The sequence below is a fragment of the Pristis pectinata genome, chromosome 16, assembly GCF_009764475.1.
Source record: "Pristis pectinata isolate sPriPec2 chromosome 16, sPriPec2.1.pri, whole genome shotgun sequence".
Classification (NCBI taxonomy): domain Eukaryota; kingdom Metazoa; phylum Chordata; class Chondrichthyes; order Rhinopristiformes; family Pristidae; genus Pristis; species Pristis pectinata.
In genome coordinates, this window is record NC_067420.1 from 16,703,010 (window position 1) to 16,730,261 (window position 27,252).

The window sequence follows — 27,252 nt, forward strand, 5'->3', positions numbered from 1 at the left end:
TAAGGCATGTGTGAATGGTAAATTGTGGGGCATATAGAAGACCACCATGAAACTTGGTGGGCTATAGGGCTGATCTGGAGTGGCCCAGCACTGGAAGTATTATGTATGTGCAACATTGATTTGCTATGTCAAGTTTTATATGGCATTATTGGATCACTTGTTTGTTGGCTTCACATGTGCATAGGTTGCGCACAAAGTCTTGACATGTTGTCAGCACTTTTCACCCAGCAACTACTCTTTGGTTCAAATGCTGGTGCCACAGTGCATTGCCACAGAATGATGGGATTACTACCTCTGCCACAATGTTGAGTATTAACATATATGACTTACTGCCCACGGTCACAGCAACTGGAAGTAGAATCCCTATTGGTTGCACACGGCGTCATGGGGAAGCTAGCAGTTCTCACAAGCCCATTGACTTGGTCCACCTGCTGTTGTCTGGCAAGAAAGAATGAAATATGGTCAGCTTTCTTTCAATAGACAACTGTCCAGCCTATATTTCCCCCACATGCAGCCGTCAATGGCAATATGTGAAATGCTGCAAGTTTCTCCTTTCATTGACCTTTCATTGCCATTGTTGGTATCAGCCAGTAACAATGCAGTCCTTGTCCTTTTCCAAGGTTGCAGTTTTGGTTGTAACTAGTGTCAGATTTCAGTAATGTCATCCTATTGAAGTGCAAAAATCTTACACACTGTTCCTCATTGAATTTTAAATTAAAAAAAAGTAGATATGGTTTCCTGCTAAATGCCCTTCTCCTCTTCTCCTCCTCCCTGTCCTGGCAACATATCCTCTTCTGTTTGCCCTATCCTCATTTAGCCCAAACATGGTGTATAGCAATGGGAATGCCTGATAGTTCACCAATAATTAGTAGCAGCTGGATTTGCAAGAAGTGTTGAAGTCAGGACAAAGCTCTTTGGCAGTTACCATATGATTCTCTGCAGACTTTAGCAACTGTATAGAACTCTGGAAAGTACCAAACAATTTGACATCAATCAGCAATTCACCTGAAGGCAGTTGTGAATCCCTTTAAATCAAACCACTCAGTTTCCTTCAAATGATATCAAGATCAATTTACAACAGCAAGTCACTATTTTCTCATTTGAAGATTGTCAGCAGAGGAAGATCAGGTGGGTACTTTGGATACAACTTCAATGCCTATGGCCCAATTAATCCAATTTTTCATCAGGTTTTTGAGTATTATCTACACTCTTACCCAAGTATTTCAAAAGGCTGTATCACTGTATAATTCGTAGTCACTATAGAGTTATAGAACTCCAATTGTAATTTTCATTTACAAAAGTGCAGCTTGTGAGTTCTAGAAGCTGGTTCAAGGAGATGAGTAGGGTAACCAGGGGTCCTTAAAGGGATGGTTCACAAAAGAATACTTATTGCCTTTTGTTGAACAGCCATGTTCCTGCTGGTCCCATAAAAACCCTTCTCACCCATTCACTACCACCCTAATCCCAACTCCATTCCCAGCCATGGAAATGGTTACTTTTCTTTTTACAGCATATAGTTGTGTTTTCACCTTCCAAACCCATTCTGCTGCCGCATACAACTTCCTGATCCCACTGGCTGAATCCTTTTGACAGAGATTTATCGGCAGACGGCCATATGCCTTGCTGACTTTGACTTTATCAGGGACCCTTCCATTTTCCAATGTCAGACGCTCAGGATATCTTATTATTTTGCACCTCAGATCCATACTATGAATTTGTATGTCTGATAAAAAGTAGTTGTTCTGATTTTTACTTTAAGCTGCCTGCTGATTTTTGCAGGAGACTTACCATATCCAATTCCAACAATTTGATATGATACTTGTAAGCAGGATATTTTATGTAAATGTTCATGGATGAATTGTAGCAATGTGTGGATCCATTGTTACCTCTGGACATCTGCATACTTCTGGGTAAACTCCTCAGCTAGTTTCATGCCTCCTGTTCATCCATGACTAAAGTAAATGATCTGCTGCAGTGTGATATCTCATGAATGTCTGTCCTTACCATATGTAGCATAATTTGTTCCATAATTTTGCTTTGTAAAAATCTCTTATCTAAACAGTTCAGTTAAACATTTAAATGGAGTGCTAACAAATTACGCCATTCCAACTCATTTCTCCTTTGAATGATCTTGATAAATATTAAGCTATAACTTACGAATTTTTTAATTATGTAACCGAAACCTGATCTAATCCATTAGAAACAGAAATCAAGCATTTTGCTTCAAAAATGATTTATTTTTATGCCTGTCACTTTTAAAACTAAACAGATGCTAAATGTATAGGGTGCATCTGACCCATGTAGGCCAACCTCTAATCTGTGCTGATTTACCTGATCTTAGCCATCTGGCAAAGCATGTATTAGAATTGACCTCAGCACTTCTTATCATGGGAGTTGGAGGGAAATCAGCTGAGCTTGCTGCTCCCAATATGAGTCAAGTAATTTGTGCTGTAAAGTGTATCTGCATTACTGCTGGTGGAAGACAGGATTGAACATGTCCTCTGTGTTCCCTAGGAGAAAATAGACTCTTTACTACCTTCATCCTGACATTCAAGTACATCAGCAGGCTTCCTGGGCTTTAGAAAGAGGAACTCAGACCAGAGATCTATAACATATGGGCCCACCCTCTTTGTGTTTGACATACATTTGTAAGGTATCCCTAGCTTGTTGCTGTCATGTGCACCTGCTGGGTGAAAATTGGCTTCTGAATTTCCAACATTACCATAGTGCTTGCAGTTCAAAAGTTCTTTGCTGGATGTAAAGTACTTTGGGAGGTTGTAATGTTCTAAAAGGTGCGATATAAATGATCTTTATTTACTTACCCAGTTCCACGATGTGGAAGTAATATCTTTATAGCTTCCATACAGTGTTCTCCCCTTTTCATTGTTAAGGTGCCACAGAAGAGAGGCACCCAGAAAAATTGGCTTTGAACAGGAATGCTAGCCATCATCAAATTTATTTTCACTAGCTAAACAAAATGCTTGCTCTCTTAAAGGTCTTTTTTTTCTTAAATTCATTTTTCAGGATCAGGACATCACTGGCAAAGGCAGCATTCATTGCTCAACTTTCAACGTCCTTGAGGAGGTGCTGGTGAGGAGCCTTCCTGAATCACTGTAGTCCTTCTGGTGAATGTGCTCCCACAATACTTCTGTGAGTAGACTGTTGCCAGTAGACAGGATACACTGGAAGTTCTACTGCTGAGGCTTTAGCAGTGATAATGTTCCCTTCCTCACTCTGGTGCAATTCTCCCTAAGGCATAACCAATCCTGATCCTTGGGTTTCAGATTTAGGTAGAGCCAAGATGGGCCATGTTCAAATATGCAACTCATGCTCGAATGGGAGAATTTTGGATCCACAATCCAGGCTGGGAGTTAGAGAATGCTAGCTGAGTAAAATACCAGCTAATGCTCACCAAATGTCAAGCTAGATTGCAAGACAATGTTGGGGATGGAAAATTAAACATATATAAAGATTGAACTGGGTTTGCTCTCATTCATAAGTTGCTTGCCTCATTGCCAATTCAAATTTACAATCAATGTTCTTGTGTTTCCCTCCTTTTCATGATTTCATCCCTCCTGCAGCTTTATATGTTTTTGAAGCCCTGCAATTCTACCACCATTCCTTCCCTTACCCTTTCAGCCCATTGACTGCAGCATTTAGTCTTTCCCTTCTCCCTTCAGCTCACTCATAAATTAGCTGCCCAAGCCCCACTTTGAAATTTCCTCCTTTAAATCTCTCAACTTCTCTAACTACCTCTCCTTAAGACCCTCCTTAAATCCAGTCTCTTTGACCAGTCCCCCCTCAGTTCACTTGGGTTGGATGGGTTTTAGTTTTCTTCCAGGCTTTGGAAAACTCACTTGGACTGCCAACTTGAAAGATGCTATTTAAAGACTAGGATTATTTTAAGATTTTTGTTGAACATCAGCAAAGATAATCACGCATTGGTTACATGCCAACAGAAGCATCATTCTCAATCCAGAGGAAATACTCTGGCACACAGGGAGGACAAAAGTAGTCACTGACATTAAGTAACCCCCTGAAATGAGAAGTCCTGTGGTTTCCAAAGGCAGATCAAGTTTGACTGGCCATTAATCACACCAGGTAAATTGTAGAGCGATTTAAAAGAAAAGTCTGTATAAAATCTAAATTTGGAAAACATCATCTGTTTGTTGTGGATCTCTCCAATGCCTGCACATTCTGTTTCCAACATTAGTAGGCTACTGCTATGTAGGTGGATGTTATTTATGGAAAGTGTTGTTTCCCTCAAGGACACTTTTAATCAATCTCCTTGAAAACAAGGCAATACATATAGAGAGAAGGCAAAACAACTGTTATTGTTTTGGGAGTCTCCACGTGGTTACAAACATTAGTTTAACATATTTCCAGTCTCAACCACTTGGCACATACTTAGTGGTTTTCAGCATTCAAAACTCATACTGCGATCTCCAGGCTTCCCCCATTCCAGCTTTACAAATGATTCCACTGGTAACGAGAAAAGTGTGTTTGGAGGGAACAAAATGGGATATTCCAATTTTATGTTGTTAAATAAAGATCTGCTATGATCCACTCAACTTTTCCAATGAAAATGTTTATCCCACAATGATCTTTTTAAAAAAAAACTAGACAAAAAGACTTTTTTTATACATATCACACACTATAACCTTACACTATTCTAATAGCTTCAAACCTTACTACTCAGGGGTCTGTCTACAAATATGAGCACACTGGAGGGACCTTCTGCCCTGCTTTCCAGAAGACTAATAGCCAGTCAAGGGGAAACAGTGCTAACATTGCATTGAAGTGTTTAACTGCTACACATATAATGCATTGTTAAATACATAAACATTCAGAAATATGGTGACAGATGTATATTTGGGGATATTACAGACCCCCAGGTTCTGGGACCCCTGTGTAAATGTTCTCTGTGGACAGTGGAAACTTGCCCAATTTTGTGTCAAAATGATGAAAAATTATTTTAAAACTAATGGCTATTCCAGAATTGGGTCAAGAGCACATTTGAGCGAGATCAAGATTTATTTATATCAGGGCTTTGCAACTAATCATTAACCAGATGTTCATTAAATTAGTTTTGGCTCCTCGTACACTGTACCAAGAATTATAAATGTGACAGGATAGTCTGATCCATGGTAGGGAAGGGAAAACTTTAGCATGAAGTATCTGTTAACTTGGATCATAAAACAAGCAATAAAAATCCCCCACACTTTCTTCTTCAGTTCCAACTTTCTCCCTCCTCTTCTGAAGTCAGTGACTCATGCTAGAGTAATATTCCACCAGCATTGGCAACAGTTCTCCAGCTCACCATGTGGCAATTCTTCACAAGTGAAGCTAGACCAATGATTTTCAAACTTTCCTGTCAGAAATCCCCGGTAAATATTCATATGGTTCCACAGAGCTCTTTGTGCCCAAACTCCCAAAAGACATTATCAGGCACTGAAAGGGAAACAATACTATCACTGGAGAAAACTTCTTGTATTAGTACTGGCAAGAAAAATATCGTGCTTGGAACAATCTATCGGAAGTACAGGTACACTGACAGGAATCCAGATTTCATCTTATAGTCTCTAGGGGGAGCCATTGTAAACTATGGGCTAGACTAGTTGTCAGCAGGCGATATCGTTACCATGGACGCCATCACAGCTGAAGTTAATGCTGTCTTAAAAGATGGATTTTCCAGCAGTGATTTGCAATTTTTTTCCCCTTTCAGTGAATGTTTGACCAAGTGGAGTACCAATGCAACATGTATTTATTTTGTACCTTTAAGGTAGTTAAACATCACTGGATGCTTTTCAGGAGGACAACTGGGCAAAAAAGGAGATATTGTTGGGTGATTAAAGTTGGATTCATAGAGTCACTGTGGTGCAGGAGGAAGACATTTGGCCCATTGTGTCTTGATTGGGTAAACCAATCAGTCCGGTTCCCTTGCTCTTTCTTCCCAGCCCTGCAAATTATTTTCCCTCTGATATCTATCTGTTTCTACCATTATTACTGGAAGTGAGTTCCAGAACACAATCACTTTCTGCATAGAAATAAAATTTGTTCAGATTTCCGTGTATATGTGGTCAGACGGAGGTATCATAAAGCACATTAAAGTTAGATAGGAGATTGAGTTCAGGAATCCAGGAGCTTAAGGTCCCAGTGGCCACAGCACCGCTGGGGAGTATTAAGGAACCAAAATATGATGAAAAATGACACATAGCTTCAGTATAGAGTGTACTAACAAGCTATTAATTTAAATCTCAGACAATACTAAAAAACACCAAGCTACAATGTTGTAACCATCTGATACATTCAAAATGTAAGTTTGCCATCATAGTTTCAATTGGGCAGATTCAATGCAAACCTGGATTACAGTAGAACAAAAAGTAGTTAAAAACATTTCAGTTTTATTAAAAATAGGCAAGCCTAACTTTGTCAATAGATCTGTTAAAACAAATATTCTGTGGCAGGAAGCATAACAACAATTGCAGTTCTACTTTATATAAATATAAAGAGAACAAAATGTAATTGATCATTAACCATGTAATGTTTTCAATATTGCGCAAAAAGAATTCTCAAATTCCACATTATTCTTTATTCCAACAAGGTATAGGACAAGCAATATCATTGATTTTGCAAAGTGAATTATTGATCAGTATTGCCACAACTTCTCAGATAACGTTTTAAGTCACTAAAACCCATCACACACGTGACAATCTTTATTTCAATTTTTTGCAAGATGCATTCTGTTGAAAGCTGAATTAATTAGCTTGGATTATACAGATGCTGTATAATCCAAGTTAATTAATTTGCAATCCAAAGTACTTTATAGCCAATGCATATTATTAGGTGTAGACATTTTTAAACAAACATAGCAACTATTCTCAAAGCACAAACATAACATTAATGAATAATTTAACTCTTAAGAATATTGAATAATGGCTAAGTGTTTGTTTATACACAAAGAGAACTTTCCTGTCTTTCTTCAAGTACCACATTGAGATCTTTTGGGTCCACTTGAGAGGGCAGTTAGGACCTTGGGCTGAGGGTGTGTTTGCTTTTCAGTAGGAGAGTGTCAAATGAAGACTCTATACATGAGATGTTAACATGACCATTCTGTCTAATTGCCTTGCTGAATGCTTGCAGCATTTTCTGTTTAAGTTTTAGAATTTCAATGTCTATATTATTTTTATAGTGTTGTTGGTTTCCCATAGTTAAAATGAATGTATCAGAATTATTATGCTATAAAGTAATGGTTTATTTATTTATATAACCAGGAAACAGAATACAACACTGGAAAGGCAATGACCCAGCCACTTTTCTCCCAAGCTTTTCATAGGGTTACAACTACAAGTGAGTGTAGTTAGCGTTATTAATATTGGCCCACCTACAAAGAGTCAATAGAAAGCAATATCAACAATAATGCCACAGTAGCTGAACTTGAAAAATGAAAACGAAAGCAATGTATTTTCATTTCCTTCAGTTCAATCATAGGCAAAATCAGGATAAAATATTGAATGGTGAAGGGTTATTTGGTCTACCAATTCTGTTCCTTCCACAGATCAATCTACTATCTGCACTAATTAGGCTTTGTCCAACCATTTAATATTTCATGGAAAAGATGCGAAAGTTTCTGCTGTGCCACTCCCATTCAGAGGTGAATCAAGGAAATCTATCCCACTTTATATTTCATTTATCTTGACATGCTTGGCAGCATTAAAGGAAATGTAAATATGTTGATTTAATTGGCTGATGATACTTGGGAATTGGCAATTAGAGGCATTTGAATTTCATTCTATTTTTCTCAATCCTTTCTTTAACCTAGTATTCATACAGATCTCCTCATAGACTTTTCTCCCCATTCTAGTCTTCCTTTCTCCCCCAGGCTAATTGAGAATGCAGTCTAATGTGGTTATAATGACAGCACCTCACTCACATGCCTGTAATTTATATGACAAAGCAGTGAGTAAGATCAGTGTGCTATATAGCTGTGTGGAAGCGTGAGCCTGCATTGCAGCTGCTCGTGATATTCTTCCCATGCACACTTTGTAAAAAAAGTCACTCAGTCTCAAAAAGAGCAAAAATAATAGTTTATTCCCATTCTCCCCCACCACTTAGGGAATATAAGAGACCAATGGAAGCTTTGCAAGTATTGCCTCACAGTTATTGTCGAAGTTAGCATAGACTAGAAAAAGTTTTCATAAGAACAGAAGAATTTGAAGCTGAAGTAGCCAATTTAGCCCCCCTTACCTGCTTTGCCATTCAGTAAGATCCTCTACCTCAGCTTCTCTTTTTTTGTTAATCCTTTTGTTATGTTTGTTCTTCATCAAGAGACAAACTTCACGTGGGTTTAACATCTGAACATTTTTATTAACCAACACCAGCCTGCTTGCTTTCCCTTTTTCCAGCCACTTCCTGTCCCCCCATGTGACCCCCTTGCATTGCCTACTGGGAACTGTAGTTCTTTATTATAACTACATAATAACACACCTCTAATATTCCAAAAATTGTTCTCTCTTGAATATAATAACTGAATCTCCGCTGTCCTCTTGGGTAGAGATTTCCAAATATTCACCACCTCTGGATGATGAAATTTCTTGTCAGCTCAATCTGACCCCTTATTTTGACCCTTGGTTCTAGATACCCCAACCAGGGCAATCAAACCTCTGTCTACCCCATCAAGTACTGTAGAAAATGTGGCCAGTCCTGATGCAGGGTTTTGACCAGAAACATCGACAATTCCTTTCCCTCCACAGATGCTGCTTAACCTGATGAGTTCCTACAGCAGATTGTTTGTTAAGATAAGATATCTTTATTAGTCACATGTACATAAAGACACACAGTGAAATACATCTTTTGCGCAGAGTGTTCTGGGGGCAGCCCGCAAATGTCGCCACGCTTCTGACGCCAACATGGCACGCCCACAACTTCCTGACCTGTATGTCTTTGGAATGTGGGAGGAGACCGGAGCACCTGGAGGAAACCCACACAGACACAGGGAGAACATACAAATTCCTCACAGACAGCGGCCGGAATTGAAACTGGGTTGCTGGTGCTGTAATAGCGTTCCGCTAACTGCTACACTACTGTGCCTGCCCTGTATGTTACTGTATGTTTCAATGGAATCACCTCTCCTTCTTCTTGAGCGTGAAGGGCTGAACTACTTAATCTCTCTTCATGGTACAGTATACCCATCCCAGGAACCAGTGTTGCGAATTTACAATGCAAAGCACTTCTCCAAATATATCCTTTCTTAGGTAGGGTGAGGTCACCAGAACACAATATTCCAGGTTCATTTTCACCAGGCCTTTATATAATTGAAGTGAAATGTCTCTACTCTTGTACTCAAATCCTCTTGTAATAAAGATCAACATGTAATTTGCTTGCTGTTGCTGCATGTTAACCTTTACGCACAAGAACACTTGGGTCCTCTAAACATGGCTAAATCTCCCACCATTTAAAAAATACCCTGCCGAAGTGGATGACTGCACTTTTCCACATTACCTTCCAACTGCATGTCCTTGCACATTCGCTTAGCCTGTCTGTACCTCTGGAAGCCTTTCTGCATCCTCCTCACACTGCCAAAAAAAATTTCATATGTTATACTCAGTCCCCTCATCCATATCACCTATATAGCTTGAGAAGCCCCAGCAGTGAGCCCTGTAGCACCTACCACTTACAACCTCCCGATCTTAAAATGTCCCATTTATTGCCACTGCCCCTTTTTCTTGCCTTCTAGTTCAGACCTCACACCAGATAGTGCTGCAGAGTTCAAGCAAAAATACAAGTGTTAAATGACTTTTTAATTTTACATTCATTCCCTTTGGTCTTATGTTTTCAGTCCAAGATATAGAATCTGCATTTTCTCTTAATTTTTAGGATTTATATATGCTCAGATCACAATTTCTCCACTGATGCTCCGTTTTCTTCAGAAACAAAATTCAGGTCCTACTCCCCTATCCTCGTGATGTTCAATTATTGTTGTCTGTTTTCTCAGATCATCTCCTGGAAGTTCAAAATCTTGTTCAAAATGTCCAAATCTTCAGACACAATTCAAAAAAAATGACATCAGAAGTCATTCAGATGAGGTTAAAGTAATATGAAAAGTGTGTGTTGGGAAGGGGAGGGGTGCTATATGAATATAAGGAAAGGATTTGTGTAAAAGGGAGGGCGATTTGTTCAAAATTCCAATGGGAAGACACGGCCTGTTAAATTGTATCTGACTGGCCTTTTTAAAATGCCTTCTAATTTCTTTGTCCTTCAGATGAGAAATATGTTTGACAATGAAGCACTTGTATTTCTGAATAAGAAACCCACAAAAAATTCTTTGGCATTTATCAGTGGCGACGTAATGGATTCCGGAGTTACGAGTTTGCAGGAAACCCCTTAGTTCAGTCTCGGGACGGGTGCCAGGGTGGTCAAGGCAACGGACTAAACAGGAGGAAACACAGAGGGAATCCCGTTATTTTACTGGAGCGAAACTATAAACACTCTGATCCTTGGGAAGGAAGTGGCGTTTTCCCTCTGTAGTGAGTAAGATCTGGGACAGAGGGAAGTCAGTGCAGTGCATGGAAAGCTCGGGACTCGACTGCACTGTCGGATTGCTCCTGCCCTGTGTATCAGCTCTTCCACACAGCAGAAAATCTTATCCGCAACTCAAAGCTCAGCCTGAGACACTGATGTTAACAGATCTGCCTGCAAATGTTCAGAGGAGCTGCATGCAGAGTAGTGCCCTATCACATCATGAGGTCTGTGGATCAAGGTATGGGCCCTTTTCTGGAATAAACTGCATTCTGTATTTTTTGAAAGTCAGTGACAACTTCAAAGTATTTTAAATGCAGAAATCTGGTATTGACATTAATGGGAAAGTTACAGGGTCGATATAATGTGACATAACCTTGCTTTGAATGGAAAGATTATTCTTAATAAGACGATGAATGAGCGTTTCGAATATACCATTTTCTGTGCATTGGAAAACAACATAAACCTTTAGCATTTTAAAACTTTTTTGCTAGCAAAATATATAAAATGTAACGGAAGCTTTAGTAATTGTTGAGATAATTATGCATCTGTACATTTTTGGAAACATCTGTAAGAAGTTCCAGATGTGGAGCCTGCCCAGGCAGTGCTGACGTGAGGCTGCTCTCTGCAGACGCCTCGGCTCCTCTCAGATGGGACAGCGCGAAATATATAGAATTAGCGGCTTTCGTGAAACTAGGTCAATAAATAGTATGTGCATGACACCATCCTAAAGAAAACATAAGTGTGCCCGCACCAAATAGCGTCCCAGTCTCCGGACATCTGCGGTTTATACACATTGCTTGGCCGGATTTTATGTTTCCACGTACAGGCTTTGTAGCTTTTTCTTTCTGCAGATACTTGTTTATTTCCAAATGAATTTATTTTTAATATCTGGACCGCTTGACAGCACTGTGTCGTGTCTCTCGCAGTGAAAATCACAGGACTCAATCTCCTGCTCACACTCACCACTCCAACTTTTTTTGAAGCGTGGCTGCCGGCAACGTGGTGGGTGGCGGCTGTCATAACTTCTACCTCATCCAATCCGAAAGCCCTGTGGCTTCTCCCACACTCTCCGGCTATTTCTCAGTCTCTCTCTCTCCCTCCCTCGCCTACACGTTCCGTCTCCAGTCTGTCTCTCTCTGATTAGCGCGCTGTATTCCGCAATCTCTCACACTCTGCCTTCAGATTCCCCGTGTCATTCTCACCACGTCTGTCAGTCTCTCTCCCTCAGATCCTCTGACTCATTCACACTCCCTGATTCTCCCTTCACTCTATCTGCATGTCTCACTGGGCACCGCTTTTTTTTAAAACATCTTTCATTAATGCCTCCCCGCTCCTTTCCATCTTCCAGACAACCATTGATTAACCCTTTGAATTCTGCTGCCAAACTTTCTCTGACAAGCAGTAGCAGCAATGTGACTCTCAAAGTGCGTGAGACATTTGAAATTTTGTGTGTCCCGCAAACTGAAGAACCATCAATAATTTTTGTTGCAAATAAAACCTAGTAGACATTTTAATATTGATTCGATAGATTGATAGTACTCTAGTCTCATTCTCAGATAGGAAGAGAAGTGTATATGGTAGCATAGGAGTTTTCAAAGTATAAGCAACCTTACAGCAACTTTTCACCAGTAATTCTGCAGAAAGTATTCTACATGTACACCATTCTTTTAATCTATTTGTATTGCCAAGGCACGTGAGGGAACTGTATGTGGTGTAAGTGCATGAATAATGAAGTGTGAATTCATTATTTTGAATTATTAAAATAGTATTAAGTCAAGATAGGAATCCAGCAGAGTAGGAACACAGTCCATTATCTCTTCACTCTTTTGTCACCTGATGACATTGGATTCTTGTCCTATACAGGGGTGACAAGGCTAGCTTTATTAAAGCAGTAATGAAGATGGATGTGCTCCTTGCAGCCTTATTCTATGCACCCACCCATGCTTGTGTGGGCAGATGTGTCATTCAGTTGGATAAATGCTAAAATTACAGAAATGGGTGGAGATTTTTGGAACAGTGTCCTACAAAACATTTTTCCCTTGTGTGTCCCCTTGGCTCTAGAAAAATTGGGAAAGCCTCCTTAGGGACTGTCAACAGGAATCACTGGATATTCATTGGAATGGTTGAACTCTGCAGATTTAACCTCTTCTTGGCTCATGTGCATCAGGGGAAATCTGCATCTCCCTTCCACCTCTAAACAAAGATTGAGCTTAATTAACAAATCAGATCAGACTGATGATAGGGTGGAGACACAAGTGACTGCAGATGGCTGGAATCTGAAGCAACAAACAAGATGCTGGAGGAACTCAGCCAGTCAGGCAGCATCTGTGGAGGGAAATGGACAGTCAACATTTTGGGTTGAGACCCTTCATCTGGACTGAATGATAAAGGGGAGATAGACAGTATAAAGAGTGGGTTTCTAATTAAAAAAAAACACAGCAGCAGTAGAACTCAGCAAGTGCTCAGTGTCAGTGTGGAGGCTGGGTTCCTGAGTTGTTTACATTCTGATCTGAATCACTGAGAGTGTGGTCTGAAAATTGGAGCATCCCTCACTGAGGCTAAAACTGGCAAACCAGTGTTTATTGTCTGCCTCAAGTTGCCCTTGAACTGCAGCAGTCTGAAGGTACTCCCACAGTGCTGGTGAGTAAGCCATACTTACCCAACAAGAAGTCCTCACTTAGACCATCCATACACTCTTCCCCTAATTTGCAAACTTCACCCAACAATCTCCCCTAGTCCTAATCCCACCCATCTCAGCTCCCATGCTAATCTTTCGACCCAATTCTTGCCCTACCAGTTTACAGGCCTGAACCAGGATCAGACCTCCCTCTTGACACCCAAGCTCATGCCTCACTCTGACACCCCTACCAAGCTCCCTGTCAGTTATAGAAGTGTTTTATGCCAAAACTTTCGAGGATTCTTTGGTATTGTGTAAGAAGAGGTGCTGGGTTCATGCCGAAGGGATTTTGGAGTTTCATGTGTCAGGCCTTGAAGGCCTTGTAAAGTCTGACTATTGGCATTTCTCACAACACATAGCTATCAGTTTAATCTGATTTCAGTTTGTTATAGTGAGTTACAACTGTTGCAAAGGTCTGATTTCACTTCTCTTGAGAAGATCTCATAGCATCTTGCCATTTTATTCCCTCTGTTGTACACTTCAAGGCACACCTAAGCTTTGAATGTCAATGTATTCTGCACTTTATTTTTCTCAAGTCACTCCTGCAGATGGTTTTCTCAACATATCATACGTGAGTTAAACCCATTGTGAATCAACTAACTAAAATTATTTATAGAAACTGGCAGGTAGTTCACAATGATTGAACAGCGATACCTAAATTGTCTGATCTTTTAAAATCTATTGCCTATTGGAGCAGTGATTGTAGACATAATTACATCAACTACAGTTTATAGTACATTGCATCACTTTATTCTGATTCTCTTTCACCCAGAGCCATGCTGATTCCCCTATTTCCTGGTTAGAAATTCCAATTTGTTGCTCCTATTTCTGACCATGATATTCCTTTTGCCTTTGAAATTCATGAACCACATTAGATTTCAGGCAAATATTAAACACTGCTTACCAATATTAACTATCCTTTGCTATCATTTAGTTTGACAGATCATAGAATCTGCCAGAACAGGATGAACTTGTTCAGCCCATCACACCTGTATTTCCTTTCTCCACAATGGCCTTACAAGATAGTCTTTCAGAAGCAGATAGATTTTTTTTTTCATAATTGCTGTTGGATCTTCTTTCAGTGCCTTTGAGCAAGTGTGCTTCAAATCATACCAAATCATTGAGTCATAAAGTTTCTCCTCCCCCTCAGTTCTTTTGCTGAAAGCCTTCAGTCCTTGTTTATTAGTTAGAGTATATCTTGTATGTATTGCAACGTATTTGTTGGGATTTTGGTTATAAAATAAACACAATTCCCAGTAAAAATATTGATGCGTAGAGTACTTCTGATACTTACAACGGATCATGCTGACCTCTGAGGTCCAAATCTGTAACTGGGACTCAGGATGTTTACAGAGTTTGAAGATATCAAGAATCCCATAGGATGTACAACATCTATTATTCATGCATAAATAAAGTTTATGTTACATACATCTTTTCAAACAAAATACTAAAAAGCATGTTGGTTACAGCTGCATTTATTACTTTTTATGTGTACTGATAAAAGTGGATTGTAAGAAAGAAAAATTTCAAAAAGCTCTTTCCTATTTGTGGGTGGGATGTTTCTGGGTAAACATTACATTTTATGCACCAGCTGTTGAAGTGAACTGAATTACTTTCTCTAGAAAATAATTTCAACCAGGAAAGGGTAATTTTTTAATGTACAAAAGAGGATTTTTTTTTTGGTCTTGTTTTTCAGGTGTAATTATGGACGACTTAGAACTGAACTAAAATCAGTAGACTTCAAACAATAAATATAAAATGGCAACTGTCACCCCTTTCCAAGTCAGCATATTAAATCCCCAAATTAAAGGTTCTGAAACCTAACTGGAAACTTTAAAGCACCCCCATTCCATAAGTATTAAAAATTGCAGACAAAATCACTTCTGAAGGATGAAGTTAAAGGCTAATAACTGCCAACCATAATAATTTGGTCTTTGTCTCCTCAGGTAAGTAAATGCAACATCTGACAGCTTATATCCACTTAAAAATCCCACTGTAGATAAGCATCTTGCAGAGAGGTTTGCGGTCAGATGCACTTCACATTTTCAATAATAAGTGGGATATGAAGGAAGCATTCAGGCACATTAAGTTTGTATTAAATAAGGTCATTTTGCCTCTTTGCTGAATTTTGCCACTTATTGCCAAAATATAGCTTAGGATCACCTGTGATCTGGACATGTGTGTAATTGAGGCAATGTAAGTTAAGATAGATTTTCTAAAATCCTTATGTAGTTTTCAGCTTTCTGAAGAAATAATTTCAAGAAGAATTCAGTAGGTAGTCTGCCTAAGCACAATGATATCTGTTTTACAATATTTTTATTTAAATTGAAATATTGCATCATCCAAATGTTCAAGAGGCTCATATCATTGGCAGTTCTGTAAAAAACATGAGAATTCACTTTCTATCTGCAATTAGATGAAAAAAGCCTGTGTGATATTCTGATATGTCCTCCAAAGCTAGGATTATAACTCATCAAACTCCAATGATTAGGATGCTTCCTGACCAGGCTGTGGAACCATACCTGCTTCCTGACTTTATCAGATAACTGGAATCAAATAAATGCTGCAAAGAAATGGTTTTGGTGATATCATCATGCAAAAGTATAATGGGGTAGATATTTGTCCTTGGTCATATGTAAGAAATATATGATATAATTGTTGAACTCCATGTTTCCAAAATTCAGTTCTATTGTAGTAGACAGAAGTGAATGTAAGGATTAATTTATAACCCATGTTTTTACAACCTTCCAATCACTGACGTTTTAACAGTTAATCTAATTACATCAGATATTCCCTCCATCAAAACCTAGGAATTTCCCAAAATGGAAAAATTAATAAACTGTTGTATAACTTTGTACCTAGTACCTTGTACTGTATTAGCAGTGCAAACCTGCTACAAGTCACTGAGTTTGTAATGTAAGTTTGATATTCTGCTGGGCAATCTTCCAAAGGAAAGCAACATTTCAGTTGTAGACTCATGGTATTCTTGCTGAAGTTAACCTTTTGTAATTATTGGTTAAAAAGGTGAAAAAAGCCTCAGGGATGTTTTAAGAAAGCACTGATGTAGATTTACTGTTGTTGTATTTCTTTTGTCACAGTTATCATACTACTATACAAAACAAATATCTATCACTCTTCCTGATAATTTATTTCTAAATATTATAACACTTATAATCCTGTAGAGAATTGATGTGATACTTCAGTCTGAAAAATACTAATATTTCATTATGGTAAAAAAATCATTCTGCAAATTCTGAATTCACTGGTTAAAATTGGCTAGACCACAGTATGGTCCACCTGAAACAGAGCTATGTAACTTTTCCTTTTGATTCACTTCCAGTTAGAAAATGAATTAAGTCGTGTATTTCAATATTATTATATGAAGTCCAGTGTATTTTCAGTATAATATTTTAGCAGAAAGAATTACAATTTATTAATGGAAGCAGAGAACAACTAGTTCCCAAATTTCATTTGTGTGAAGAAAATAATGAAAACTTGTTATCTGTTTACTATTTTTGGAAAGTGAGGGGTGGAGTCACAGGTTATAGAAATAGCTTTTCGTTCTCTTAGACCTGGTTGTCTGAAGTTAATGGGTGACTCTCCATGTGGGGAGGTAAGCAGGGTTACTTTGGAGCTGCAGTTGTTTTGAGAAAATGTACCAAATAGAAGGTCAAAAGCAAATACAAAAAAAGGAAGGGCATTTGTCTATGCACAGATTGCTCCACAGTTATATCCTATTGTTCTGCAATAGATTAGTGCAATTTTGCTTTCACTTTTCTGATGCTAGGATGTAGCCTCATGACTGTTCCCTGAACTGCTTCCAGAGTTTCAATGTTTGTCTTGGTGACCACAAATGGACATAGTAATCAAATGTATGCTCTGAATAATGCATTTAAACAGTTTGAGCTTGATTTTCCTCTGATTCATACTCTACTGTTTTGGCAGCACAGTTAACATTTTATTTGCTATGAAATGACTGTGCCATTGTGCTTATACATGTATAACACCAACCATTTGTTTTTTTTGACTCCATCATTCATTTTGGGTCAATCCTCTGAAGCTAAATCAATTATAAGATAAATCCATACAACAATAAAGTGTGTTCCATTCGTGACAAGGTTGTTTGCATCATTAATGAAATGCTGGTTACAGATGTGTAAGAAATCCAATGCCTTATAGATGGGATGGCCTTGGCTGGATCTGTTACTGTATTATATGCTGATAGACTGTATGGTTTTGGTTCAATAATTCTCAGCACAAGCCTTGCACACATTCAGGGTTCCTAAGTCTTGATCTTTGCTAGATTGTCTTGACAGTCCCTGAACTTAGGTAAGTCATTTGTATGTGCTTACATACTGGGCAAGCTAGTGTGGATTTTTCAGTATTGAATTTGCACTTTTTGAGACTCTTAGGAATATTGACAACTTTTGTATTTGTTAGATTGAGATACTGACTAAGAAACCGCATAAGCCTTCCTTTTAGGTCCAAAGTGAAGAAAAGGTTTATCCATTATGGCAATTTGTAAAACAAAGGTATCCATAATTCACTATTGATTGGCATCAAGTCACACCAAGGAAGGCGACAAATGACAGTTTGCTTTGGGAAATGGAATGTCACACTGGTCTGGAAAGGAAACTTATCTTACCCTGAGCATGAGATGTAATGTTGGGCTTAATTGTAGAGAGGCATGCGGATTTTGAGGTCAACAGGTTTTTGTTTAAGATCATTTTTATTCCTCACTTTTAAAAATGTGCTTATCATTATTACATTGCATTATATAAGAAAATAAGTAAAACTGAATGCAATAACACGTAGTGAGATTATACTTAGCTTTAAGATATAGCGCATAAAATAATGCCCTTTGAATTTCTCGTTCTTCTAGCAATGCAAAATCCCACATTAAGTGGAGAGGTATCATACTGTGCCGAACACATGATTTACAAATATTTTAATAGTAAGGATAATAATCATGCAGAAAAATGGATTCTGCCAATAAACTAAGTTGTGCTGAAAAATATGTGATTTGAAATTAAGCAGTTTATCATTATTGTTCTATGAGATCATTATCACAGCAACATTTTATACTTTTCAAATGAGAAACATAAAATTATCATGGCCTATGTGTTGTTATATCGAGTATATATAGTATATATATTTAAATCTAAAGTTTTTAATATATCTTGAAAAAATATACATTTTACTGTCCTCAACCAGCATATTGCAGGAGATATGATTTATGACAGGGAATTCAATTGATAGAATATTTGGAAAAGGTGTACATCAGTAAATTGAATTCATTGAATGATAATGCCTAAATACAGATCATTTTTACATTTATTTTTAAATATCGTGTATTGTTCAAATGAAGTGCAACCTATTCCTTGTTTGAAACTATATAATCCCAACAATTGGAAGGTCCTGATGAAGGGATGCAAATAGGGTTGTGAATGCCAGGCCAGAAAATTGTTTGTTCAGGAGTCTGAGATTAGAAAAACCAGTAACACATAAAGTCCAAGAAGTCAACTGAAAATGGTGAAGGCATATCCTTCCTGTGCTCAGGTAAGTCTGGATCATGCAATCTGTTGAGGATGGGGGTTTGATGGTGAGGAGAAGCTTGGAGTTGATGGGGAGTTCCGGGGAAGATTAGGGCGTGAAGGTCAAACGATGTCATCAGAGAGGATCAGAGATAGGGATTGGTAGGTGAGTCAGGGTTGAGGTTGGCTGTTGAGAATCGGTAGGGTGGTTCAAATATGGAATCAGAAATAGGGCTTAAAGTGAGGGTCTTCTGGGAGCTTGGTAGGGGTGTCAGAGTGAGGTATGAGCTTGAGTGTCAAGTGGGAGGTCCGATCCTGCTTCAGGACTGTAAATTGGTACACATGTCAGGGCAAGGCTCAGGCTGAAAGAGTAGCATGGGCTGGGAGCTGAATTGGGTGGCAAATTAAGATTAGGGGAGATTGTTGGGTGAAGTTTTCAAATTAGAGGATGAGTGTATGGGTAGTCTGAATGGGCACTGTCTTGATGGCTAAGTATGTTAAATAAAAACTGGCCTAAGGTATATATCTCTGTGCTGTACTCCCTGTCCTGACACCTGCTCAGGAAAGTCCCCTTTAAGTAATGAAGGCCTGTTTCTGCATTGGGTGGGCTCTGCAGTCCATGAGCTACCTATTCCGATCCAAAATCTTGGAAGTGGCATCCAGGCATGCATACCTTCTGGGTTCCTCCATGTATTAGTGTGTAGAGTGGACAGATTAATTAGATTAGGTAGGTGTCAGTAAACCAGATCTAGACTGTAGCTTCAGAATTTCTATTAAAGTTCTCCATGCATTCTACACCGGCATTGTAGAAAGAATTTCAAAAACTCTATCAATTACCAAGAAACTGAATTATTCACAAAGGAAAATCACAGTCTTTGTGGGGCTTACAATAAATCCATAGTTTTCCTTTGTGAATGATTTTTCATTGAAACTGAGTCATGTAGTGTCCAGAAACATGGTGCTTCATGCGTCGGTTACTAGACAATATTGATTTCTGACTTCAGGCAACAGCTGCTGTAATAAAATAACAATTATCCCTTCAGTGTCAGGATGATAACTAGTTATGCTAAACTGATAACTGCTGTTGACACGGGTATAAACCAAATACTAGTTATGGTTCATTGTCTCGAATGAACAATGTATATGTTGTAAAAGTCCAAATACCAATAGTAGAAGCAATAATAAATGATACAGAGAAAAAGAAACTTTGAACTATGCAATTTCAATTTATGATGTAATCAGTAGTACTGAATTAAATTTCTCCCAGATATCCAGTAAATGTTGTTAATTGTTGTTAAAACCATAATTATGACCATGATCATTAAAGTTTCTGAAACCATTTTTGGATTGTGAGTGTAAATTGTGTGAAGGGTTTCAATTAAAATTCTGAAGCAGCAGGAAGGATCTTGCTTACTTATATGTAGTCTGGCAGACTGAATTTTCTATAATTTATGAATAATGAATTTTATTTATGATAATGGATTAAAATTTCTTGCACCATATTTTTGAAAGAGTGTAGTACCTGTTGATGTATACAGATAAACATGTCACCCATTTTATATCAGTCACCAACCACAGACCAAAATTAACTGAATGGCCATGAACTCCAGGAAAGCTTGACATCTGCATTTCAAAGGCTTCTTCTTTGATGATGACCAACTTGTATTTAATGTACATTAAAAATGCATAAAGGTCAGGAAGTGGGCACTGCACGCCCATTATATGTTAATGAAATCCACTGACTAATTTCCGGCTTTGGATGCCTTGTTTTGGCCACATGCATTTCTGAAACAGGCATAGAAATCTGTTTCTAATCCATATAGTGCACTGAATCAGTAATAAGGGGCATTTGCATTGTGAACATTACGGCAATAAGTCCTTCTGCCATAGTGTACTTATGATTGCTTTGCACACAGTTTGCTATATTATTGCAAAATTATTACAAATTATGTAGGTTTGTACATACTGGGAAATTAACAGAGAGAACAGAAATATATTTCAGTAAGGATCCTTATCGAGGCATACCATCCCATTCATCGGTTTATTTCTAATTTATTACTCCAACAAATCAGGTGAAGTTGTCACTTTAAAAGCTGTATGATACTAGCACCATAATACTTTGGGTCAACTGGAGGCTTCTGGGCAAATTTGTCTGTCTTAGATACTTCTGGGTTCGACAGTGCCAGACACTTCTGTGTGTCTGTTATCTTTTAAAATTAGAAGTATGTCTCTCATACTAACATGGGGTGTAATAATCTTATGATTAAAACTTGATTTTGTCTCTTCTGCATGTTCCATCACCTGCCCTTCTCCAGTAGACAGACTGAAAACACTTTAGTGAGAGGAGGGAAATTATAAATTGATAAACTGTTTACTTTAAAGACAGCAAGTGGACCTTAAGGTGAGAGCTTAAATCAAATTTCATCATCAAATTTCCTCAACCAGCTTGATTCCTCTTGCAAACAAGTCCTCTTCAGACCTCCAGAAACAAGTAAAAGATTCAGATTATGAGTACAGCTTCAAGCAGTGCTTAAGAACCTTAACAAGGAAAGTTCTACTGTTATTCAGCTAGTTGCATGTAGAGACAAACATGAATCCATATTCCTGTCCAACTACGGTAACCTTTCAACATCTTGCTTAACACATAAAGTGCCTATCTACTTCTGCCTTAAATTATTCAAAACATCTGCTTCCACTATCCTTTAAGAAAGGGAGTTCCAAAGACTCAGGACTCGCTGAGACCAAAAATTATATCTCATCTTAAATGGGAGACCACTTATTTTTAAACAGTGACCCCCCCCCCCCCCAGTTCTATGTTCTCTGACAAGAGGACACTTCCTCTCCACATCCATCCTGTTAAGACACCTCAGTTTCGATCTTCTAAGTTCCAGTGGATACGAACCTAACCTGTCCAACTTTTCCTCATAAGACAATCTGCCCCTTCCAAGTATTAGTTGAGTAATGGGATGTTAGTTTAAATGCTAGTCATCAAAATAGTGTGTTGTCTCTTTAATGATTACCAACAAGCAACTTGATTGTCAATCAGCTGCCAAGTGGGCATTCTATCTGCTTTACCAAGATAGATAGAATAGATAGATAGATAGATAGATAGATAGATAGATAGATAGATAGATAGATAGATAGATAGATAGATAGATAGATAGAATATATAGCACAGGCACATATAGCACAGACACATATAGCACAGAAACACGCATGGCAGCCCACCATGTCTGTGCTGACCATCGAGCATCGACCTGCACTGACGCCATTTTTCCCCTTGCATTCCATCGTGCACCTCTCCCCAATTTTCCTGCCACTCTTACATGGTGTCATGCACTTAATAGGCCAAATTGATGTAACATTGAAGTTGATTGTCAAATTGCCATTGGTGCAGGTTCTTACTGTGAGCTTGTGCAGTAGATTATTGCATTGTGTAGTAATAAATATTAGCTCAAGCCTTATCTAAGCCACTTTGGAGATTCTTTAATCCCAAAGAACATGAGTTAAACCCACTCTTTAACTTTTATACTGTGATTCAATGAATCTAATCTAAAAGGTAATATTTTTAATCTAAATTTCTTTACTGAAAAATTCAGTTGCTATTTGTTTTCAGTGTTACACATCTAAAACTCGTTTTTCCTGCAGTGAAGCAATAATACCACTTCATATGGTGACGCTTCAGAAGTTTCACTGGGCCCTTCCTGATGTGAGTCTCCCTTGGCACAGTTAATCCACTAAGCAAGCAATAAGGAAAGGGAAGATAAGTTATGAAAGTAAACTAGCACAAAATATAAAAATAAGTAGTAAAAGTTTCTATAATTATATAAAGTGGGAAAGGGTGGCTAAAGTGTCCCTTGGAAGATGAGAAGGGGGAATTAATATTGGGTAATGTGGAAATGTGCGAGGCCTTGATTGACTGTTTTGTGTTGGTCTTCACAGTGGAGGACACGTCTAACATGCCAAAGAGAGATGTTATGGATGCGATGGGAGGTGAGGATCGCAATACAATCGCTGTCACTAAAGAGGTAGTGATGAGCAAACTAGTGGGCTTAAAGGTAGACAAGTCCCTTGGTCCTGATGGGATGCATGAAAGAAATTGCAGAAGTTATAGTAGAGGCGTTTGTGATAATTTACCAAAATTCTCTGGATTCTGGGCAGGTCCTGGCGGATTGGAAGACAGCAAATGTCAAGCCACTGTTTAAAAAAGGATGCAGGCAAAAGGCAGGTAACTATAGGCCAGTTAGCTTAATGTCTGTAGTCAGGAAAATGCTTGAAGTTATCATTAAGGAAGGAATAGCGAGACATCTGGATAGAAGTGGTTCCATCAGGCAGACACAGCGTGGATTCAGGAAGGGCAGGTCCTGTCTGACAAACTTACTGGAGTTCTTTGAGGATATAATGAGCGCAGTGGATAGAGGGGAACAAGTGGATGTGGTACACTTGGATTTCCAGAAGGTATTCAATAAGGTGCCACATAAAAGACATCCATAAGATAAGGATGCGTGGAGTTGAGGGTAAGGTATTAGCATGGATAGAGGATTGATTAACCGATAGAAGGCAGGGATCAACCGATAGAAGGCAGGGAGTTGGGATAAATGGGTGTTTCTCTGGTTGGCAATCAGTGGTGACCGGGGTGCTGCAGGGTCAGTGCTGGGCCTGTCACTATTCACAATATACATTAACGATTTGGAAGAGGGGACCGAGTGTAGTGTATCTAAATTTGCTGATGACACTAAATTGAGTGGAAAAGCAAATTGTGCAAAGGATGCAGAGAGTCTGCAGAGAGATATAGAGAGATTAAGTGAGTGGGCAAGCATCTGGCAGATGGAGTACAATGTTGGTAAATGCTAGGTCATCCACTTTGGAAGGAAAATTAGAAGATCAGAATATCATTTAAATGGTGAAAGATTTCAGCATGTTGTTGTGCAGAGGGACTTGGGAGTGCTTGTGCATGAATTGCAAAGGCTGGATTGCAGGTGCAACAAGTTATCAAGAAGGCAATGAAATGTTGACCTCATTGCTAGAGGTTTTGAAGTTAAGAGCAGGGAGGTTATGCTGCAACTGTACAGGGTACTGGTGAGGCCGCACCTGGAGGACTGCATGCAGTTCTGGTCTCCTTACTTGAGGAAGGATATACTGGCTTTGGAGGCGGTGCAGAGGAGGTTCACCAGGTTGATTCCAGAGATGAGGGGGTTAGCCTATGAGGAGAGATTGAGTTGCCTGGGACTATACTCACTGGAATTCAGAAGAGTGAGAGAGGATCTTATAGGAACATATAAAATTATGAAAAGGATAAATAAGATAGAGACAGGAAGGTTGTTTCCACTAGTGGGTGAGACTAGAACTAGGGGACGTAGCCTCAAGATTCAGGGGAATAGATTTAGGATGGAGATGAGGAGAAACTGCTTTTCCCAGAGAGTAGTGAATCTGTGGAATTCTCTGCCCATGGAAGCAGTAGAGGCTACCTCATTAAATATATTTAAAACACAGTTGGATAGATTTTTGCACAGTAGGGGAATTAAGGGTTATGGGGAAAAGGCAGGTAGGTGGATCTGAGTCCATGGCAAACATGATCTGACCCAGATCAGCCATGATCTTATTGAATGGCGGAGCAGGCTTGATGGGCCAGATGGCCTACTCCTGCTCCTATTTCTTATGTTCTTATGCATTAGGAATGCACAGAGTAATGCCATTTCCTGTACAACACTCTTTCTTGGAGCATTGCAGGGCAACTTTAAACACATTATCCTGGAAGAGTCCATCATTGGGCACGTTTGGGATAGTTGGGTTTTAATACTGCAATGCTGGACTAGGATGGCTTTCAGGAAAGTTAATCCTTTTTGTCCATCTCTCCCCATGCTGCATTAAGACCTTTCCCTCACCACCCATCCCATTCTACAATAGCTCTGATCTCTAATCCAACCCCTAGCCCTAAATCATTGAGACTCATTTCCCAAATGTCCGCAAATCCTGCACTGATCCAATCTCTAATCTTTTCTTTCTTACCCCACATTGATTCTGCTGGCCCAGGTCTATCTCCCTATCAAGCCCGAATTCAAACTCTCCCAAACTCCTTCCTAAAATGCTGTGCTCTGATGCTCCCTCCCACACCCCAATCACAGAGTAAACCAAATCAGGCTTGTGGCTGACAATTCCCCAAAGCCAACCTCAGAAAAATTGGATGGTGCTGCAAAAATTTGGTGCTGGAAGTGCGCAAAGGGGGGCAGCTGAAATGTTCGTTCGTTCCCCAGGGCTGTGACAACCTGTTGCTCAGTTAGAAAATGATTCTACTTTCTTACAAATATCTCAATTGTTAACAGAGATGTTGAACTGAAGTTCAGTTCTTAAGATAAATATCTCTGTGCATTATGCACCTGACTATATTTGTATATGTTTGCTTTAAACAAATTGTCTTCTGTATATATGTGCAGCAAACAGGAAAAACTCTTAACAGGAACTGCCTATGGTATAGTTAGATAAAGTTAATGGCCCACGGTGGGTACTGAAAAGCAAATGTTATTTTACAGCTTAACCTATACCATTTCAGTGATAACCGATTATGCCTATTTATTATGTGTTCCTTTCTCAACACTAAAAGCCAACCACGCAATACAACTTGCAAGTTCACATGTAGGAACATGTTATAACATTGTTTATTTTTAATTTGAGCCCCTGCTGCTGTCTGTCATTAGGAGGCGTGTTCCACTAACATTAACTGAGTTGGGTGTCTAAATTCAAAGGACACGCCCATTTCCTGCATATTATAGCTGTAACAGGAAGCAGCTATTATTGAACTTGCCAATTTGATAGTACTGTCATTGAGCAAGCCGGGGAAAGACGTGCAACTGAAATTTGCCAAATGCGTAGTAGCTTTTATTGTTTTGGGGTTAGAACCAGTTAGTTCTTCATTGACTGTTTGGCCGTACATTAACAATAAAATCTGATGTTTTAAAAAGGCACTTCATTCCATTTTTATGTGTGGGGAAAAGTATAGTACAAGTTTAAGTGCTTTAGCTTTGTGAAATCTCCGTGTAATAACTTAAGTGGTAAGAGTCTAGCAGGTGGTGACAAATGAGCTTCATTTATAATAACCCAGACCAACAGGTCGACTCTGAGGAATTTGATTTTTCGGTACTTTTCGACAATAGCCACGATGAGGACTTCGCCACAAAAGGTTTGTAAGCAACATTTATCTTGTGTCATAGAAATAAAAACATTATCTTTAAAGAATTATATTTTGCTGTTTCAATGTCTGACATAAGGGGACAGCAGCAATAAAGTTCTCGTGTATCTGTCCTGTCCGGTTGAGGAGAATCTTTGCAAAATCATTTGTCATCTTACAAAACATTTGCAACAATCCATACTTGTTCTCACAGAAAGCAACACTGGGGCCAGATATTGATGAGAATTTTTAAAATCTATTTAGCACTGCATGTTAGTCTTGGTAAACATCCTATTGATCTAAAAGTAGAGCAGTAATCACAAGTTTTTAATTTAATCTACCAGTTCCTCTATTGTAGCTGAATGCCTTAATGAGTAAAAATGGTGTTTGAATGAGGATATGGGGCAGTGCCTCACAATGTACTATATTAGGCTCATATTGTCAGTTTTGAAGCAATAGTCCCTTCAGGGTTTGCTGTCTTTAGTGCAGTTCCTCACTGATGGTTACATGCTGTGCAGCTAGAGGAGATTGGTTGCCTCGTGGTTAGCAACATTGGTTTTCATTTTTGGGAGCAGGTCTGTTAATATCGCACATTTGCAGTAGGAGATTGCATGCAGTATTGTCACTTATTTTATCAGCTGCCTACTGGAGTAAGGTCCAAGTGAATGCAAATGTGAAAATTAAATTTCATACATTTAACAGTTTTAGTTTTGAAGAGCCATTTGTTGAATGGAATGATTCAGATTTGAATGATGTTAGATTCATGTTACATACAGTTTCTTATTAATTATTTACAGACCAGGGGAAAATTTTACATGAAGGTTATTTGCTCCCCTCAGGAGATTAAATTGGTCAGAGTATGTGACCCACTGGACATAATAGACTGCATATCCATTTTCCGATCTGTAATTTATATTCTCTGCATTAAGTAGTCTTAAAGGTAGATAGTGGTGTGTGCTTCACCATAACTGCTGTCTTTGCTTCTTCATGTTAACAGAATAGTTTTCTGTAGTAGATCACAAAGCAAGACGAATATTACTGCGATGTGACTGAAAAATAATTATTTAGAAATGAAGTCTAAATTAAATGTCAATGCATGTTGTTTGTAATAGAGGATTGATAACTGAGATTCTGCATTTACTTTAAAGAATGGATTTCCATTCAAAAATGGTTTCTGTCTATATCGTCTATTAAAACCAGATAATAAAACCTGTTTGGATAGTACTCTGTTAATTTTGCTGTAACACATTTTTTACTTGTGGCCAAATTTGATAACTATTCAACAAAAGAACTAATACTAATGATCATGACCAAGATATTAGCCATAATACTGATGGAAATGATTGTAATCTCTA

The 27,252-nt window shown here is 38.7% G+C and overlaps 1 protein-coding gene across 3 annotated transcripts in view; it reads left to right on the forward strand.

Annotated features, from left to right (window-relative positions):
* Positions 1 to 10,581: 10,581 nt before the first annotated feature.
* nfatc2a (nuclear factor of activated T cells 2a) overlaps positions 10,582 to 27,252 on the forward strand; it is a 137,985-nt gene continuing 121,314 nt past the window's right edge. For 2 of the 3 annotated variants that reach the window (XM_052031458.1, XM_052031459.1), the window contains exon 1: positions 25,574 to 25,909. In XM_052031458.1, the coding sequence (XP_051887418.1) occupies positions 25,807 to 25,909 (103 nt within the window). In that variant the 5' untranslated portion in view covers positions 25,574 to 25,806. Of the gene's footprint in view, positions 10,760 to 25,573; positions 25,910 to 27,252 lie in introns of those variants that run through there. The other variant, XM_052031460.1, reaches the window with a different exon arrangement.